This window comes from Ascaphus truei, chromosome 3, assembly GCF_040206685.1.
Source record: "Ascaphus truei isolate aAscTru1 chromosome 3, aAscTru1.hap1, whole genome shotgun sequence".
Taxonomy (NCBI): Eukaryota; Metazoa; Chordata; class Amphibia; order Anura; family Ascaphidae; genus Ascaphus; species Ascaphus truei.
The window spans coordinates 122,930,026-122,947,557 of NC_134485.1; the positions used below are offsets into that span (position 1 = coordinate 122,930,026).

Below are 17,532 nucleotides of genomic sequence, written 5' to 3' on the forward strand. Positions count from 1 at the left end.
AAATGACTGACCAAGAGCCAATTGTAAATTATCTAGCTGACAGCGACTTGCCCTCCCCGACAGAAGAGGAAAATACCATTTTAAATGAGAAAATTACAATAGAAGAACTAACAGCGGCAGTGAAGGCTTCTAAAGCATCCAAAGCCCCGGGCCCGGACAGCTTTACAAATACCTATTACAAAAGGTTCCTCCCCATACTATCAACCTACCTACTAGACCTTTTCAACTCCTTTATGGAAGGGAATCCTATCCCAGCGTCAATGTCCACAGCCAACCTGGCGATCATTCATAAAGAAGGGAAAGACCCGACACAATGTGGTAGCTATAGGCCCATATCTTTGCTGAACAACGACCTCAAGTTGTACAGCAAGATATTGGCAAATAGACTAAACCCCATATTACCCAGACTTATCCACCCGGACCAAGTCGGATTTGTCTCTGGTCGCCAAGCGGCGGACAACACGCGCAAAATAATAGACATAATCGAGCACACCCATATGACCAATACAAAAGCGATGCTGCTGAGCTTGGATGCAGAGAAGGCATTCGATAGAATAGACTGGCTATTTCTGGACAACACCTTGAAAAAATTCGGATTTAAGGATACTTACCTGACAGGGGTTAGGGCTCTTTACCAGAACCCATCCGCCGCAGTCAGACTCTCAGGAGGAACATCCGAGAGATTTCAAATTAAAAACGGAACAAGACAGGGATGTCCCCTATCACCTCTCCTCTTTGCTCTCACGATCGAACCACTGGCGGCCAAAATACGTAATAATGTAAATATACAGGGCATAGGAATAGGAGATACAAATTATAAAATATCTCTTTTCGCTGATGATATTATTCTAACGCTGTTCAAACCCCAAACTTCCCTTCCGAACCTTCAAAAGGAACTGACGGACTTTGGCAAGATATCTAACTATAAAATAAACAGCGGAAAATCCGAAGCCCTAAATCTTAGCTTACCAGAACACGAAGTGAAACTTCTTAAATTGAATTTTAGCTACAGATGGTGCACTTCTTATATTAAATATCTGGGAGTGAATATATCAAGGCACTATCGAGCTCAATATCAGGATAACTATCCAGCCCTCTGGGGAACAATCAAAAAAGACCTAGATCAGTGGGAAGGTTACCGGGTCTCATGGATAGGGAGAATGACATCCATCAAGATGAACATACTCCCCAGACTTTTATATTACTTCCAGACTCTCCCGGTCCATGTACCCAGCACTGATCTGAAAAACATACAAAATAGACTGTTTCACTTCATTTGGCAGGGTAAAAGACCCAGGGTGGCCAGATCGGTCCTGTTGGCATCAAGGGGAAGAGGAGGTATGGCTGTTCCAGACATCCTCAAATGCTATATAGCTGCGCAATTGAAACAGGCAGTTATGTGGAACACTGATCCGGCCCGTTGCTGCTGGATTGAGATAGAAGCCCAGTACGCTAGAATGCCTTCTCTGCAGGCCTGCCTCTGGAGCCTAGACAGAGGAGACAGACAAGCCCATAACTTACAACTAAAAGCGTCAATACTTACATGGGAGGTCTGGACGAAATACAAGACCCAATTCGGGCTTTGCTCGCCCAATCCACAGCTCACACCCATATCCAATAACCCCAAATTCCCCCCAGGCTGCAGATCTAAACTTTACGAGCAACTAAGAAGGGGAGGGATCGGGATCGTGGATCTCCTCAGCTTCGAAAAGCTCCTAAGCTTTCAAGAACTCCGCACCAAATATAAAATAAGAGAACTGGACCCATTTAAATACCTACAAATCAGACACTTTGTCCAAAAGATATGTCCAGACCCAGAATTCCCCCCTCTAACTAAATTCGAGAGATTGTGCAAAGCTAATAATTACCAAAAGGGACTCATCTCTGAAATATATTCCGAATTAGAAAATTCAACTACTCTCCAAGATCACAATTACATGCTCAAGTGGGCAGCAGCTTTGAACATCACAATAGAGAGAGAGATTTGGGAAGAAATCTGGGAGGCAGCCTCGGGAACATCTATCTGCACAACAACCAAGGAGAACATCTATAAAATTCTCTATCACTGGTACCTAACTCCTGAGAGGTTAAATCAAATCTACCCCTTGGCGTCAGATTTATGCTGGAGAGGCTGTGGTCATAGAGGGGACATGGCCCAAATCTGGTGGTCATGTCCGGAAATGATAAAATACTGGGCTAGGGTCCAGAATCTAGTTAAAAAGGTCACCGACCTAGAGCTGCCTATCGACCCACTGACCTACCTGCTTGCACGGCCAATCACGGGAATTGACCGTCCAACCGGGAAATTAATCTCCTTTATTTTCACCGCGGCGAGACGTGAAGTAGCGGCTGCCTGGAAGAGGCAAACCACCCCCTCTACGAGGTCAATAAAAAAGAGGATCAGTGAGGTGATGCTCATGGAGAAATTGACGGCCATGCTTAAACAGAAACTCTTCACATTCTACAACATATGGCAGCCATGGATTCTCCACACAAGAGGAGATGGCCCTCTAAACGGTGAAGCGGAAACTGAGCCGTGAGCTTCAGCTCAAACAGGGACAGATCTGGGAAAGGCCTCCCGGGAAGGGTACACCACCCACCCCTCCCATCCCCCCCCCTCCCCTACCCCCTTCTCCCCCCCCCCCCCCACTCCCCTCGCCACCTTCAGAGACTGCTAAACCTGTCGCTCTTTTCCCCACTCAATGGAAAAAAAAAAATGTTCTGTATTAGGCTGTTAATTATTTATGTGAATATATTCTGTACTAATGCCTAATAAAACTATTTGAAAAAAAATAAATAAATTGATCACCGCTTCTTGCACTACCCCCAATTTCCCAGCAGCTTCTAAGGCCTGGGACATAGTCTCTGCCTCGCCTGCTGAAAATAGGGCTTTTCCTGTCCTTGCAGGCGAGGCAGTGAGCGCGCTCAGGGGGTGAGGCGGAGGCGGGGGCGTGCCAGGAGGCGGAGCGGGAGGCGGGGCTAGTCCCCCGCTCCCATTGGATGGGAGCGGTCACGTGACCGCTCCTCTGCTTCCCCGAGCGGCAAATTTCAAAACTGCCTGTCTCGGGGAAGTTTCTCAGCCTCCGCACGCATCAGCGCGCATGCGGAGGGAGAAACTATAGCCGCGCTGATTACAGATGCAGGGGATTTGTGCATCTGTTCAGCGCGGCTCAGCCCGCCTCAGCGACGCTGATTGCACTATGTTCTAGGCCTAAGGCATCGAAGGGTTAAATTGGAGGTCTGGAAATATTGGGTTTTATATTTCCAGACTGCATCGGTACATGCATTTTTCGTAACGTCAATTTGTGCTACTGTCCAATATAAGGTTGCTATTCATCTTTATTACATGTGATGATGGTATCTCACACATGGAAGACATATCATATTCCAATTTTAATATTGCACTAAATCATTCCCCAAATAGCTCCTTAACACGAGTAGTGTTACAGACACTCTTGAATTAAATGTTAACATGCTGTCTTAACAACTGACATATAGTCTCTCTGTGGAAGCAGTAAAGCAGGGAGAATATTGGTTTGCTCTAATCTGTAAATGAGTCCAAATAATGTAGATTTTCTTGTAGGTTGTTATAACCTAGATAACCTACTCACATGTTCTGCATAAGTGAAATTAAAGTATACAGTACAGAAACATCAGTTCTCTTTTTCAAGTGCCCTGTAAACTACAAAACATGATTTAAAAAAATGATAAGTGCTAGTTGTCACGGGAGACCAGTACTTTTAACACCTTTTATACCTTCTGGGATCAATTCACTAGGCAAAACAAGGTGGCGGACTAAAAGGAGGTTTATTCAGGTAAACTCGCGTTCACACAAATGAAATCCAAAATACAGTTGAAATACACACTTACTGGGGGTGAAAACGAGCCTCAAATAGGTGCAGGCGCCTGCTTCAGGAAAGCTTACCCTGTCCGCTCGACGTCACTGGACTAAGCCTGGAGCAAGTAACATTGTTCCTCAGAACCTGTCCTAAGCTAGGCTAGGCTTCTCCGGCATCTCAATGCCTAGTGCTTTGCTATTGCGCGCAAAGCACCTTGGAAAAGCCTGCCAGCGCTTCACTGGTCCAAGTCCCAAGATTGCCTGTTAGTTTGAGAGACCAAGAGAGAGAGAGCTCTCTGATTGGGCATTCCCTTACATAGACTTTGGTGTCCTATGTCTAACATGGAAAGGGAACTAGCGGTTAATCAGAGCGTGGAAAGTTTTCCCACCAGCCAATCAGAACTGGGGCACGTCTGGCTGCTGATGTCAGAGGAGGGAGCGTGTCAAGTCGACTTGAAAAACCGGGTGGGCGGGAAATATGAACTAGCCAATGGGAAACAGGCCTACAAGCAACATCTTCCCCAAGCAAATTCAAATTTCACCCGCTGGGCAGGCTCCACCAGATCTGCAGTCACAAAGGGGCCCCAGTGGGGTGCCCCGTTCTCTGGACCTGGCACTTAGCCTTTCCCCGCTCACCAAACAGTTTTCTCACCTCAGGACATCCTTTCTCCTTTGAACTGCAGACTATGTAGACATCCCGGCACCTATGTAGGTGCCCGGGCTGACTGCATAGCCATTTATACACACAGTATAAAACATTATAAAACATACTTTAATAAAGTATAGACCTTGGGGAACCTTATACCTGTGAGGGAAATGGGTCAGGGTTACTTGGGCTCAAAAACTAGGATTCTGTGGGACACTTTAGAGCCCCGGTGTAATTCACCTCACATACCTGAAAAGCATGCCTGCACGTTGGGGAGAATTACTGGACCTCTGTGTCATGGTAGACCAGGTCTTTTAACACATTTATATTTAAGGGATCAGTCACAAGGCAAAACACGGCAGTAAAATAAATTGAGATTTTTTGGTTAAGACCTTGGAAACACCCAAATACAAAATACAGAGAATATACACACTTACTGGGGTCTTTTATCTAGTCCTTTCCTAGTTGCAGGGCGCCTGCTTTAGCAAAAGGCGTTACCCTGCTCACTTTGGTAGGTTCCAGACAGCTGGCTGGGCTTAACCATTCTTCCCTGCTGGTGTGAATAGCTTTTTGTCATCAAGGACCTTTGAGAAGCCCGCCAGCAGTTGCTTGTCTTCTTCAAATCTCCAACAGAAAAGAGAGAGAGCTGCTACATTGCTCTTCCTTATATAGGGCTTGTGCCTATCTAATACATTGCGGGGGCTGGCAGCCAATTAGAGCATTGATTGTGGTTGTGCATTCAATGATAGGAGGGGAAAAGTCAAAACTTGCCAATGGAAATCGTGCCTAGGAGTTTGACATCCAGCAACCATTTTCCTGGCTTGCCCCATACCCCCTGGGTTCCCGTGAAACAAAGGGCTTTCTATTCCAGATATCCTGTTCACAGCCCTTCCCCTCACCATGTGCCACAAGTCTGCATGTCTTTTGCTATGCTAATTTACCTCTGGCTGCCATTTGTCACCAACCTGGTTTTTCCTCAAAGGAGAAACACAAACGGCATTGTAGTTTTAAAACACAGCAATACTAAAAATGTTATCCCTAGAGCTGACACTCTACAATTTGGACCTAAAACGTGGGGTCTTTGAATTGGACTCTAAAACCTGTTCTCAGACACCAACCCCTACACCCAATACAGTAACCATAACATTTGATCCCTAGAGCCGACACTCTAAAACTGGGATCTGAGAGTGGGGGTTCTAAAACCTGCGTTAGCATACAAGCCTTCTAGACCCAATTCTAATACCTTGCTGGAAGGCAATACAGGTTAACCCTGTTTGCCCCCAAATATCCCCCTTTTTCCTCATGTTCCAAAAGTCTCTGCCCTGCAGCTATTTCTCATAAGGGGCCACCCATACAAGGCAACCCACTTATAAGCTTGCACAGACAGTTATGGGACCATGAGTCAAAGGGAATACAACATAGAATGCATTAACTGGCCCACTGGGCTTACACAGTTGACCCCACACAAACGGTTCCTAGCTTATAACCCTACGGGGAACAGTATAAGGGGAACAGAAGTACAGGGCAACACAGTAAGGTACAATATTAGACCCAAGAGCTGACACTCAGCCCTTGCCATTTGGTTTCAGGGGCAGCCATCCAGGCTTCACCTTTATAAATGAAGGTCTGCTACCCCCTACCGTCACACTCCGGTAACTTTGTCCCCCGAACTCCTGCAAACACAAGAAATACATTTCGACCCAAAAATCCCACCTAAAACTTACACTATTCAAGTGTTATGTCTGTGGGGCAAGGGGAACAGGTAAAGTCCCAAATTAGGTCATGTTTTTACTTTGCATTGCATGGGACTTCCATAATACACCCAGACTTCATCTACAGACGGGTACCCGCAAATCATACACTATTTGCGGGTAACGTAACAGCACTACTGACTACTCCGGTCAGCAACATTTAATACACTTTTTAACCCTGGTTGCTCCCCAATATCCACCCTTAATCTCCTCCCAAAATCCCTGTCCTGCAGCTATTTCCTAACATCATAACTACACCTGGCATCCCTAGCTTACAGTCCTGCAGGGGACCGTAAAATGGGAACAGAGATACAGGGAAATACATCAAGGCGCACAACTGGACCCAAGAGCTAACACTTTAGCCCTTGACATACGGTTTTTAGGGGCAACCAGCCAGGCTTCACCTTTATTAATGAAGGCAGCTACTCCCTACCGTCACACTAATTAGCCCTTTGATTAAGAAACTGGTCTCTAAAGGTTTTTTAAGATCCTGGTTCAAAAGTCAATGCCATATGATGACTGGTGAGATCACGATATATCGGTATCCCTGAAAAAAGACCAATTGGAATAGTTAGTCATTGCATACCTGATTGGGAAACCAGCTGCACTGATAATAATAGTTTCCACAATACCGCATGCTTCCAGCTGAGTCAGAACCTAAAAAGAAAGAATTCAATAAAGACCCTAAAAATACATTGATAAGTAAGCAGTCTAAGGGGCTTATTCTATATCCCAACTGGCCACTTCGTCAGATACAGAATAAGCCCTCAAAAGGTAATAATAAAGTGTTTGTCAGCAGAAAAAAAAAACATTTTTTTTTTAGTAAACGGTTTTGTGATTGAATCATATATTTATGTTTTTAGAATCAAGTAAAGACACACTCTGACATTTGTACAGTAAGCCAATAAAGGTATGTTTATTAAGAGACAGAAGTTTACTCCCGATAACACCAAGCAGAAACATGTCTCACAGACGGAGTACTGCTAGCATGTGGATGGATTGTTATGATAGATTTGTGAATTGATCCTTGGGATTAGGTCTACAATTTGTAGATGTCTATGGTACCTGCCTCTCTTTTTGCATGGGATATTGCTGCAGAGATTTCACAGTTCTCCTTGCCGGACAATCTCTTAGTACTCTTGGTTTAGCCGGGAAGCATGGGTCAACCTAATAACGTGGCATGGAACTCCTTTTACGCAGCTATTGGTAAAATGTATTTTGCTAAAAATTAGACAAGTTCAGTTTATTACAACATGATACTTTACCTCTTCCTTTCTGAACATTTGAGCTCGGCAGTCCATGTTTGGTTTGATGCATCGGATGTAGTGTGGGGTCGTGCTGTGCAAAATATGCATTAATTTTTCAAGAGATCCCTTCAAGACAAAATGCACAGGAATATTAAATCACAATCGCCTAAGTTTGTAAATGGCACAACTGGGTAACAAGTGGGTTTTCAGGTCGTTGATCTTAATAAAACGCTCTTAAAGCCATATTATACCATTATCTTAATGACTTAAACACAGTGAGGACATATTAACAAGAATACCAATTAATGTTCAAGTTCAGGGGCTGACTACCTAAATGCTATTATAAACACCTCTTCCACTAAATTCAAGCCACTCACAATAATCAACTGTACTTAAAAAAAAAAACCTTTATTTTCCCTATCCCCTCTTTAACTATGTAGGGTATCAAATAGAGAAATGTATTAAAACTCTGATGAAAAATACTTTGAGATATAGGGTCCCATTATGAAATGGTGCTAAGCCATAAGTTATTCACGCCAATAGACCACAGGGTGCCTTATGGCTAAGGGCCATAGAGTGCCTTATGGCTTAGGACCATTTAGTAAATATTGCCCATAATATCATAGTTACCAAGCCTTAATTCATTTGAATGCGGTATTATATGCCTTACAATTTAGCACTGTTTATTAAATCAGATCCATAGTGATATCACCTTAATGATAACCATTTTCCTGCAAAATTATACTTTAGTGGCACTGGATTATCTTATTACATGAACATCTTATTGGAAGATCACAGTTAAGGTTACATACTGTACAGTATGTAATGGAGTTAACCTTCCTGGCTTTATTGAGGACTCATCTGACTTGCTTTGATGTAGTCATCTGCCATTCAGAGGCTGCAACATGATCGCATATTTAATATTCTAAATCATACAACATAACAAACAATTCTTAACAACCCTCCTTCATTTTAAAGAAAGTCTATAAATAAAAAAAGATAAATAAATAGACATCATTGCCAAGACATTAAAACAACCAAGCAAACGTGACAGGACTAACCTTAAATTTGGAAACGACTGTCACAATGGCTGCCCTGTTGTCTGTGCTTATATCAATCTGTTTATTGTTCTCTGCAGGAAATAACTTTTGAAGCAGGCAATCCTTGGACTCTTGCAGAAGCTGGAGGAGTTCTGTAGGAACAGGGTCCTAAGTAGGAAAAGATGGGATAAAAAAAAAAGGAGCACCTGAAAATTGAGACTATCCACAAAAAAAAAAAAAAAACATTCCGACTAATCAAACAGGAACCAGTGTGACAGGACTAAAGTCATGGAATAAAAAGCTAATTTAAAAAAAAAAAGTGATGAAAAAAAAAGTAGATAAAATGTACGCAAGCTGTCCATGGCCTGAAAATGTCTTGTCAACAGTGCAAAAATAAATTAACTAAAAATCTAACAAACATAAGAACCATTTAGAACTTCCACTTAACTTCCAAAAAAAAAAAAGGGGGAAATATATGCACACAAAAATAATGAATGAATTAAATACCAATTAAGTTAACAAGCATACAAAGAAGACCAATATCTCAATGAAAAAAGGGGATGTTTCCCTTTATGCTGGAGACACTTTGGTCTAAGGACAATTTTTTGGTGCAGTGTTTATAAGCTCTTCAGATCTATGGCTATTCCACCTCTACAGACATTCCTAGATGCTCTCAAAAGTACACACACACACACACACACACACACACACACACACACACACACACACACACACACACACACACACACACACACACACACACACACACCTTTTCCATACTTGGGAGCCTATACAAGTAGCTTCGATAAGTGATTTATCGAGAATTATGAGCACTTCTCGAACGAGTTTGCTTGTGTAGCTATTCAGAAAGCTTAAAAAACATGCTAAAGACGCTCGAGAAGTGCTTCTTATCGATCAGTCGCGCTCCCGAACAGTCAAACTGTGCAAGAGGTAAAAAAATGCTCAGAGTCACAATTTTTGGCAAATCGAGCTATTCTAGAAACTCTTGAGATTCACATTGCTCCTGAAACTCGCACATTCAGATCTCGCCACATGGGATGCGCGATATAACTGAAGAAAAATACCTAATGGAAAACAAAATTATTAGTAATAGTCAGCATGGATTTATGAAGGATAGATCTTGCCAAACTAATCTTATTTTTTTCTTTGAGGAGGTAAGTAGGAATTTAGACATGGGTAATGCAATTGATGTGGCCTACTTAGATTTTGCAAAGGCTTTTGATACGGTTCCACACAAGAGGTTGGTGTACAAAATAAAGCAAATTGGACTCCGTATAAATATATGCTCCTGGATTGAAAACTGGTTGAAGGATAGACAGAGATTTGGAATAAATGGAACTTTTTCAGGTTGGGCTAAAGTTGTGAGTGGGAGTACCTCAGGGATCAGTACTGGGACCCCTGCTTTTTAACTGGTTTATTAATGACCTTGAGGTTGGCATCACTGCCCACACCTCTGGAATGCCAGTCCCCTCAATACCCGACTAGCACCCTCTCTATCCACCTTTAAGTGCCACCTTAAAACACACCTGCTTAACGAAGCATATGAGTAGCACCGTGGCTAATACTATAGACCTGATACATAAAGCCTGGCCCCTTGCATACACACTTACCAGAATGCCCTCCTACTGTCTCTGTACGTTCTTCCTACCTACCAATTAGACTGTAAGCTCTTCGAAGCAGGGACTCCTCTTCCTAAATGTTAATTTTTTTTATGTCTGAAGCACTTATTCCCATGTTCTGTTATTTGTAGTATTTGTTATTTATATGATTGTCACGTGTATTACTACTGTTCCAGTATCGAAAGTGTTAATTATATTTTGCACTAGTTTTACAGGTGAATATGGATAAAAAAATAAACATTTTGCAATGAAAGACAGTAAAAAATAATTAATAGAAAATAGAGTAAGGGGATGATTTCAAGTGGGCAACCGTCAATGCGATTTTGGAATCATGGCAACATTTTTTACTCAACTGGGTATGAACTCTCAACAAAGGAATTGAGTATTTCAGGTTCAGTGGTTGATGTGCTGTTCTAGCAGTAATCATGAAGGGTTGTCAAGTACAATATTGATATTCTATTGAGTTAACATTTTAAAAATGGCATGGTGGTTTTAAAACAGAAACATGTAAATGGGGCGCATAGGAGAAAGAACAAAGTCAAAATTAGTCAAATAAAATACAATTTAAATGTACAATTGGAACATGTACAACTTACATAAAATAGAAGTGGATCACAGTGATCCCAATCGTCTGCGATACCCCTGAGGATCGGGCCTCAAGTCACTGAAGCCCCTCGCCAAAGTCCCAGTTGTTAAAGAGGAACAGAAGGTTTCCAGCTTCCGTGATGAAATTTAAAAGCCGGATCAACACTTCTAACAACGTTCTCGTGGGTATGCGCAACTGCAGCTTCCGTAGCTCGTCGTCACGAACCTTACGTTGCTGCGTATGACCTCACCGCGACGTGTTTCGTATCAGAGCGACACTTCTTCAGGGGTTGGTCTTAGGATTCCCTGGCACTGTTTAAGTACCAAGGCTGAATAATCCTTCAGCCTATGGGAATCACACCTTGCTTATAGTCGTCCAATCAGTGTTGACACAATACAATAGCGCAACACACATGCTTACTAAAAACGTAAAACATTGACAGTACATTGTGCAAACTAACACTAAACAATACACAAGAAACAGGCAATAAAGAATATTAATGACACATTGTACGAACTAACATTAAACAATACACAAAAATGAACCATCTACTGGCAACATAATAATGAAGAATTACTATCAATTTTAATAAAATGTCTATATACAGTAGACTAAAACCTATAAAAACTGTGGTAAACATTAGAACCCATGAATAAACTAACTTTATCCCAGGCCTCATAAAACCAACAGAAGCATACATGTACAGTATGGTTCTATATCCAAGGGTCAACTGTTGTACTACATTTTAACTGTTGAAATGTCAACAATATACTTGGAAGAGTATCCGGAGCCGGGAAGAGGAAGGTAGTTAACGGGGAGCCTGTCAAGCTACCCGACTAGGCCCAAGCCTGCCCCTAGGCCCCAGATAGTTTCCCCTCACTACAGAGACGTGTGCAGGGCTGGCCCTATGAATAGGTAGCTCCCGTTAGTTAGGGAGCACAGCGGAACAGATCGTGGCGCAGAGGGAGGCTTCCCAAGCGGACTGAGTTACCAGCCTGCACCCGGCCATAAGGTGTGAGGGGCTTGTTGTCGGAGACCCCGTGGCGTGGGACCCTGCTGTTGTCCTTGTCTTCGCTAGGAAGTGTGGCCTGGCTGGACTTTGAACCAGGAAGGAATCATCAGGGGGCCCTCCCTCTCCCCTCCCTCCCCCCAGAGGATCAGTCATCCGACCAAGACCAGACACCTAATGTGAGTGTGTCTCCTCTCCTATTAATTATCTATCCCTATAAAGAGAACTAAGGTACCTATATGTGTTGAATTACTCCTTATTGTGGTCCCCCATTTCTCTTTTATTTCCCACGTTCATATATCTCCTGGAGCCACAAGCAGAACGACGCGCCTGAAGATCCCTCCCTTTTCCCTTCTCTACATCAATACAGTCAATACAGAGGTTGGCGAATCACCTCTGAGAAACTCGGGCAGCAAAACTGTACTGTGTGAAGGACTGAAGTTACGAATTTTACAGTAGGACTTTTTGGCGCAACTATTCTATCTCCTTTAATATATATATATATATATATATATATATATATATATATATATATATATATATATATATATATATACACACACACACACACACATATATATATACATATATTTATACATATACACATACATACATACATATACTGCTGCGGCCGAGTTTATTAGAGCATTTGCCCGTTCTCGGCCGCAGCAGTATCCTGGCGCGCGCCGGAGGGTGCCGGGCGCGCGCCAAAGCAGCGGAAGAGCGCCCTCCGATCGGGGTGCTCTCCCTACCGCTGCCGGGTCCGCCGGGTCCCCCGGAACCCCCTGCCGCCGTCCCCCACATCGCGGGACACCAGGGCTCCCTCGGGGAGCCCTGGACGCGCGTGCAGGGGGCGCAGGCACCCGATGACGCGTGACCGCGCATCGGAGACGCGCGGCACGCCGAGGGGCTGCCACTTGCAAGCCGGGAAATCTCCCGGCTTGCGGTACTGGCCACACTTCAATAAAGTGTGTCGCCAGTGTATATATACACACATATACATATACACACACATACACACACACACACATATACACTTTTAGATTATCAAAATTAAAGAACGCTTTAATATTGTTTAAGTCTCACACAGCAACAGAAATTATAGGAGGGAAGGAAGTGTCACAACACACCTTGTTTTTTTCTGCCATGTCTTCAATCTGGTATGTCACTTTGCCAGCATAGTGGGACACAATGAAATTAGGTTTCTCGCTAAACTTTGTTCTCCCGATGCATTTTTGGTGAGAAAGAGCTTTCTCTATCCGGGACTGGAGCTGGCATGCATCTGAAGATCTTTTTAGACGACATTCCTAAAAGAGACAGACATTCATCAGTATATCCCATTTCTTATTCTTGAGAAATCAAGCAGTGTTAAATCCGTGTGATTAACTCTGGCATCAATGAGTCTTGGAATTACCAATACATTTTCCTGATCATTGCAGATATTATGATCCTTCTATGACTCAACTTGTTGATCGAGACCGAGGGGTGTGCCAACGTGATGTCAAATGACACCGCGCATCATTTGATGCCGGGGCTGTGCGGGGGGGGGACAGGGGCGGGTTGGAGGGAGATGAGCAGGAAGGGGTGCGCACGGGGAAAAAAAGTTTGTGCACCCCCCTGTCTTAACTAACCACAAGTTAGACAAAATATAGAGTTTATATTTTGTATCTTCAGATTTGAACAGATTCATTTTACATTATAAAGAAGTTTTAAATATTGATCTTTCTAAACGTGTTCAAATTGATATTTCACTTTAAAATATTACAGGGCTTTGTTCATCATCAAACCCTTACCTACAGTCTGAAGGAAGAAATCCTCAATATTTACACAAATAGTGTATTCTTTATGTGAAGTAAATTGCCTAAAGGTTTAGGCCTTTTGAATTTTCTCTGGACATGTGGGATCAGATATATACTGTGGCGAGAAAAAGTTTGCGAACCCTTTAAAGATGTTCACATATTTCAAATCTAAAATGTTATTAGATCTTAATTTAAGTTCTAATAGTAGATAAAGATAAGCTGAATAAACAAATGAGAAAAAAAATAATACGTTTCCAACATTTGTCCACAAATGATTCAACATTCAATATCCATGTGTGAAAAAGTATGTGAACCTTTAGATTCAGTACCCCTTGAGCAGCAATGACTTCAACTAAGTATTTCCTGTAACTGCTGGTCAGTCTCACGTCGGTTTTGAGGAATTTTGGCCCATTCCTCCATACAGACCTGCTTCAACTCAGTGACATTTGAAGGCTTCCTTGCATGGACAGCTCGCGTCAGGTCCTGCCACAATATTTTGATGGGGTAGGTCCAGACTGACTAGGCCATTCAAAAACGTGGAATTTCTTCTTCTGAGCCATTCTTTTCTAGATCCGCTTGTATGTGTGACAGTGAGGGGTAACAATAAAGGTTTAAGCCCATTTGGTTACCTCTGATCCGAGTATCAGGGTTCGGGAATGTCATCTCTTGAGCCCAGTGATTGTCTATGCATTGTAAATAACTATGCGACAAAGAATGTATCTGTTTTTACCTTTCCAGGAATGCCAGCAAGCAGAGATTGCAGGGAAGGAGGGTGGGGGGGGGTGGGGAGTGGGGGGGGGGGGGGGGGGGTGGAGTGGGGGGGGGGTGGGGAGTGGGGGGGGGGGGGAGTGGGGGAGTGGGGGGGGGGGGGAGTGGGGAGCAGGGGGCATATGTATTGTCATAATTTATGCATCCGCATGCCCCCCCCCGGCGTCCGTCCCCCCGCTGGGCGCTCCCCCTTCTTGGTTCCCCGTGACTCGGGGCTCGCTCCCCCGTTCCCCGTGACTCGGGGCGCGCTCCCCCTTCTCCCCGTGACTCGCTCCCCCGTTCCCCGTGACTCAGGGCTTGCCCCCCCGCTCCCCGTAACTCGCCCCCCCGCTCCCCGTGACTCCCCCCCCGCTCCCCGTGACTCGCCCCCCGCTCCCCGTGACTCGCCCCCCCGCTCCCCGTGACTCGGGGCTCACCCCCCTGCTCCCCGTGACTCGCTCCCCCGTTCCCCGTGACTCAGGGCTCGCCCCCCCGCTCCCCGTAACTCGCCCCCCGGCTCCCCGTGACTCGGGGCTCGCTCCCCCGTTCCCCGTGACTCGGGGCTCGCTCCCCGTGACTCGCCCCCCCCGCTCCCCGTGACTCACCCCCCTAGCTCCCCGTGACTCGCCCCCCCGCTCCCCGTGACTCGGGGCTCAACCACCCGCTCCCCGTGACTGGTGGCTCGCTCCCCGTGACTCGCCCCCCCCCCGCTCCCCGTGACTGGGGGATCGCTCCCCCGCTCCCCGTGACTCGCCCCCCCGTTCCCCGTGACTCGGGGCTCGCCCCCCCGCTCCCCGTGACTCGCTCCCCGTGACTCGGGGCTCGCTCCCCCGCTCCTCGTGACTCGCTCTCCCCCGCCCCCCTTGGCGACCGCTTAGTCGCCCGATGTGCTGCCCGGGTGCCGGAGGCGCGTGCAGGCGGCGGCAGGAAGCGCCCTGTGTGGGCCTGAGGCGCGAGGCTGCGCGCCTGAAATAGGTGAATTACTGGGGCCATAAGTTGAGGCGGGACGCGTGTGACTTACCTGGGCGGGGGTGGTGTGTGTGTGTGTGTGACCTTTGGCCCGTCACTCCGCCTCAGCCAATGAGAGGTGTGCGGGGGCGGGCGGGCGGGCCAAGGGAGACATCTCATTGGCCTGAGGCGGAGTGACGGGCCAAAGCTCCAATGCGATTGCCGCTAGGGACAGAGGACACGCAGACAGGTATACAGTGCTTTCAGAAATATATAGTAGATATATATATATTTATATATATATATATATATATATATATTTTTTTTTTTATTAAGGTACTTTACTGTGTATTTGTGTCATTGGATGTAGCACTGGGCTCTGTCTGTCTTCTATATTTTGTCATTTATTTAAGTAAAAGTTATTTTGCACATAACTGTACTGTATGTGTTTGGTGGGTGAGGGGGGGAGGTGTATTTATTGAAATGTATGCCATGCTTATTTATTTTACAGGATTGGTGCTGCAGGCTAGCGGGGACCACCCAAGGACCCCCAGACGCCCACGGGGACCACCCGAGGACCCCCGGAAGCCCACGGGAACCACCCGAGGACCCCCGGACACCCATGGGAACCACCCGAAGGCCCCCAGACACTCGCAGGGAAAACCCGGGGGCCCCTTGTGGGGCCCCCTGACACCCACGGACACCACCTGGAAGCCCATGGACACTCACGGGGACCACCTGAGGACCCCCCAAGGTCCCACAGACACTCACGGGGACCACCTGGGGACACCCGCCGGCCTCTGGGATCAATCCTGTGTTAAAATAAATAAATAATGGTTTTATGTGGAGGCACAGGGGGTGGGTTGTGTATTGGTGGTTATGACATATTTTAATTTTAAAACTTGTGTTTTGTAGCAGGGGGTCTCCGAAGCAGAACCTTGTTGATTTCAGGTCCGGGAACCACCTACTTCCCGAGATACAGGACCCATTATGTGGTACCGGTATCTCCTATGCATTGAAATATTTCCCGTCACGTGACCGTGGGAATCAAATGCATAGGAGATGACGGCACCCCATAACGGGAAGAAGGGGGTCCCCGAACCTCAAATCAACACGGTTCTGCACCGGAGACCCCCTGCTCATCTACACTAGTAATAAAATGTAAATGTAAAAAATTTAATTTCGGGCGAGCTTTGCACAGGGAGAGGCGTCTCTCTCTCTCTGCAACAGATAGAACTCGCCAGGTGAGCCCTTTTCAGAGAGGCGATCATCTCATCACCGGCTACTCACCATTTTTGCAAATGTTGCTATCACTGGTATTCGGGGATATCTGCATACCGTGATAGCAACGCTGTCAAAAATTGAGATTTAAAAACAATGGCGATTTTTTTCTATCGAACTTTAGTGCATAGGCTCTTAAGTCTGGTATATTGTGTGGGGAATATGGGTAGTAGCAATTAAAGTGCAAACTTCTTATTCTATTTCCCATAACCATATGACTTAGGAAAGTATAAATGTATATTTTATTCAAAAGTATGTTTAAAATACATATTTGCTTGTGCATGGTATAATGAGCTGGGTCTTTCCGGACCGATGTTCTGGGTGAGTCACTGGCCTACCAGGTTGGTGCCACTGTGTCTACCCAGACATCGGACATGAAAGCCACAGAGGATGCCAGAGGTGTGAAGAGCATTTGGGCAGGAGGTTTAGGCTTTAGTACCCACGTCCTGGGATGAATGGAAGTCCAAGGACTACCATTTGCCCTCACCCAGACTGTGAGGAGCCTAAACCAGCGGGTGGCTTCTGCATGCCATGTGGCAAGTTGGCGCATGCCCTTGGCTGATGCAGAGGATCCACTTGCCCGGCTTCAGGAGACTAGCATCGCTCTGATTGGCTGGTAGGAAATTTCCCACACTCTGATTGGCTGTAATATTTCATGAATGAACTCTGAAATAATATAAGAATCCCTCAGCCAATCCAGAGAGGAGATTCTAAGCGCCAGAACATCAGCGGCAAATTTGAATGCATGAAAAGATGCTCTTGGAGAAATAACAGCGATCCGGCTTCAGAAATTTCAGGTCGAAATATTTTCTAAGGCCAGCTTTTTGGGATAAAGTTTTACAAATTGAACTTAGTGGCCGCGGCTAGGACTGCAAGCCAAAAATAGCTCCAGGACGTTTGGAACTAGCTCCCGGTCAAGGGATTTCAGCACCTCCGGAAAAAAGAGAGCGGTGGCGTCAGGAACTTCATGATGATTTGAGTTCCAGGACATTTTGGGCCA

General features: G+C 45.3%; 1 protein-coding gene across 1 annotated transcript in view; it reads right to left on the minus strand.

The window, feature by feature from the left end:
* Nucleotides 1–17,532, minus strand: part of MYO19 (myosin XIX) — a 134,035-nt gene that overhangs the window by 21,264 nt on the left and 95,239 nt on the right. Inside the window, 4 exon segments of the mRNA XM_075589481.1 lie at nt 6,822–6,892; nt 7,501–7,608; nt 8,544–8,690; nt 12,888–13,064. Of these exon segments, the coding sequence (XP_075445596.1) occupies nt 6,822–6,892; nt 7,501–7,608; nt 8,544–8,690; nt 12,888–13,064 (503 nt within the window).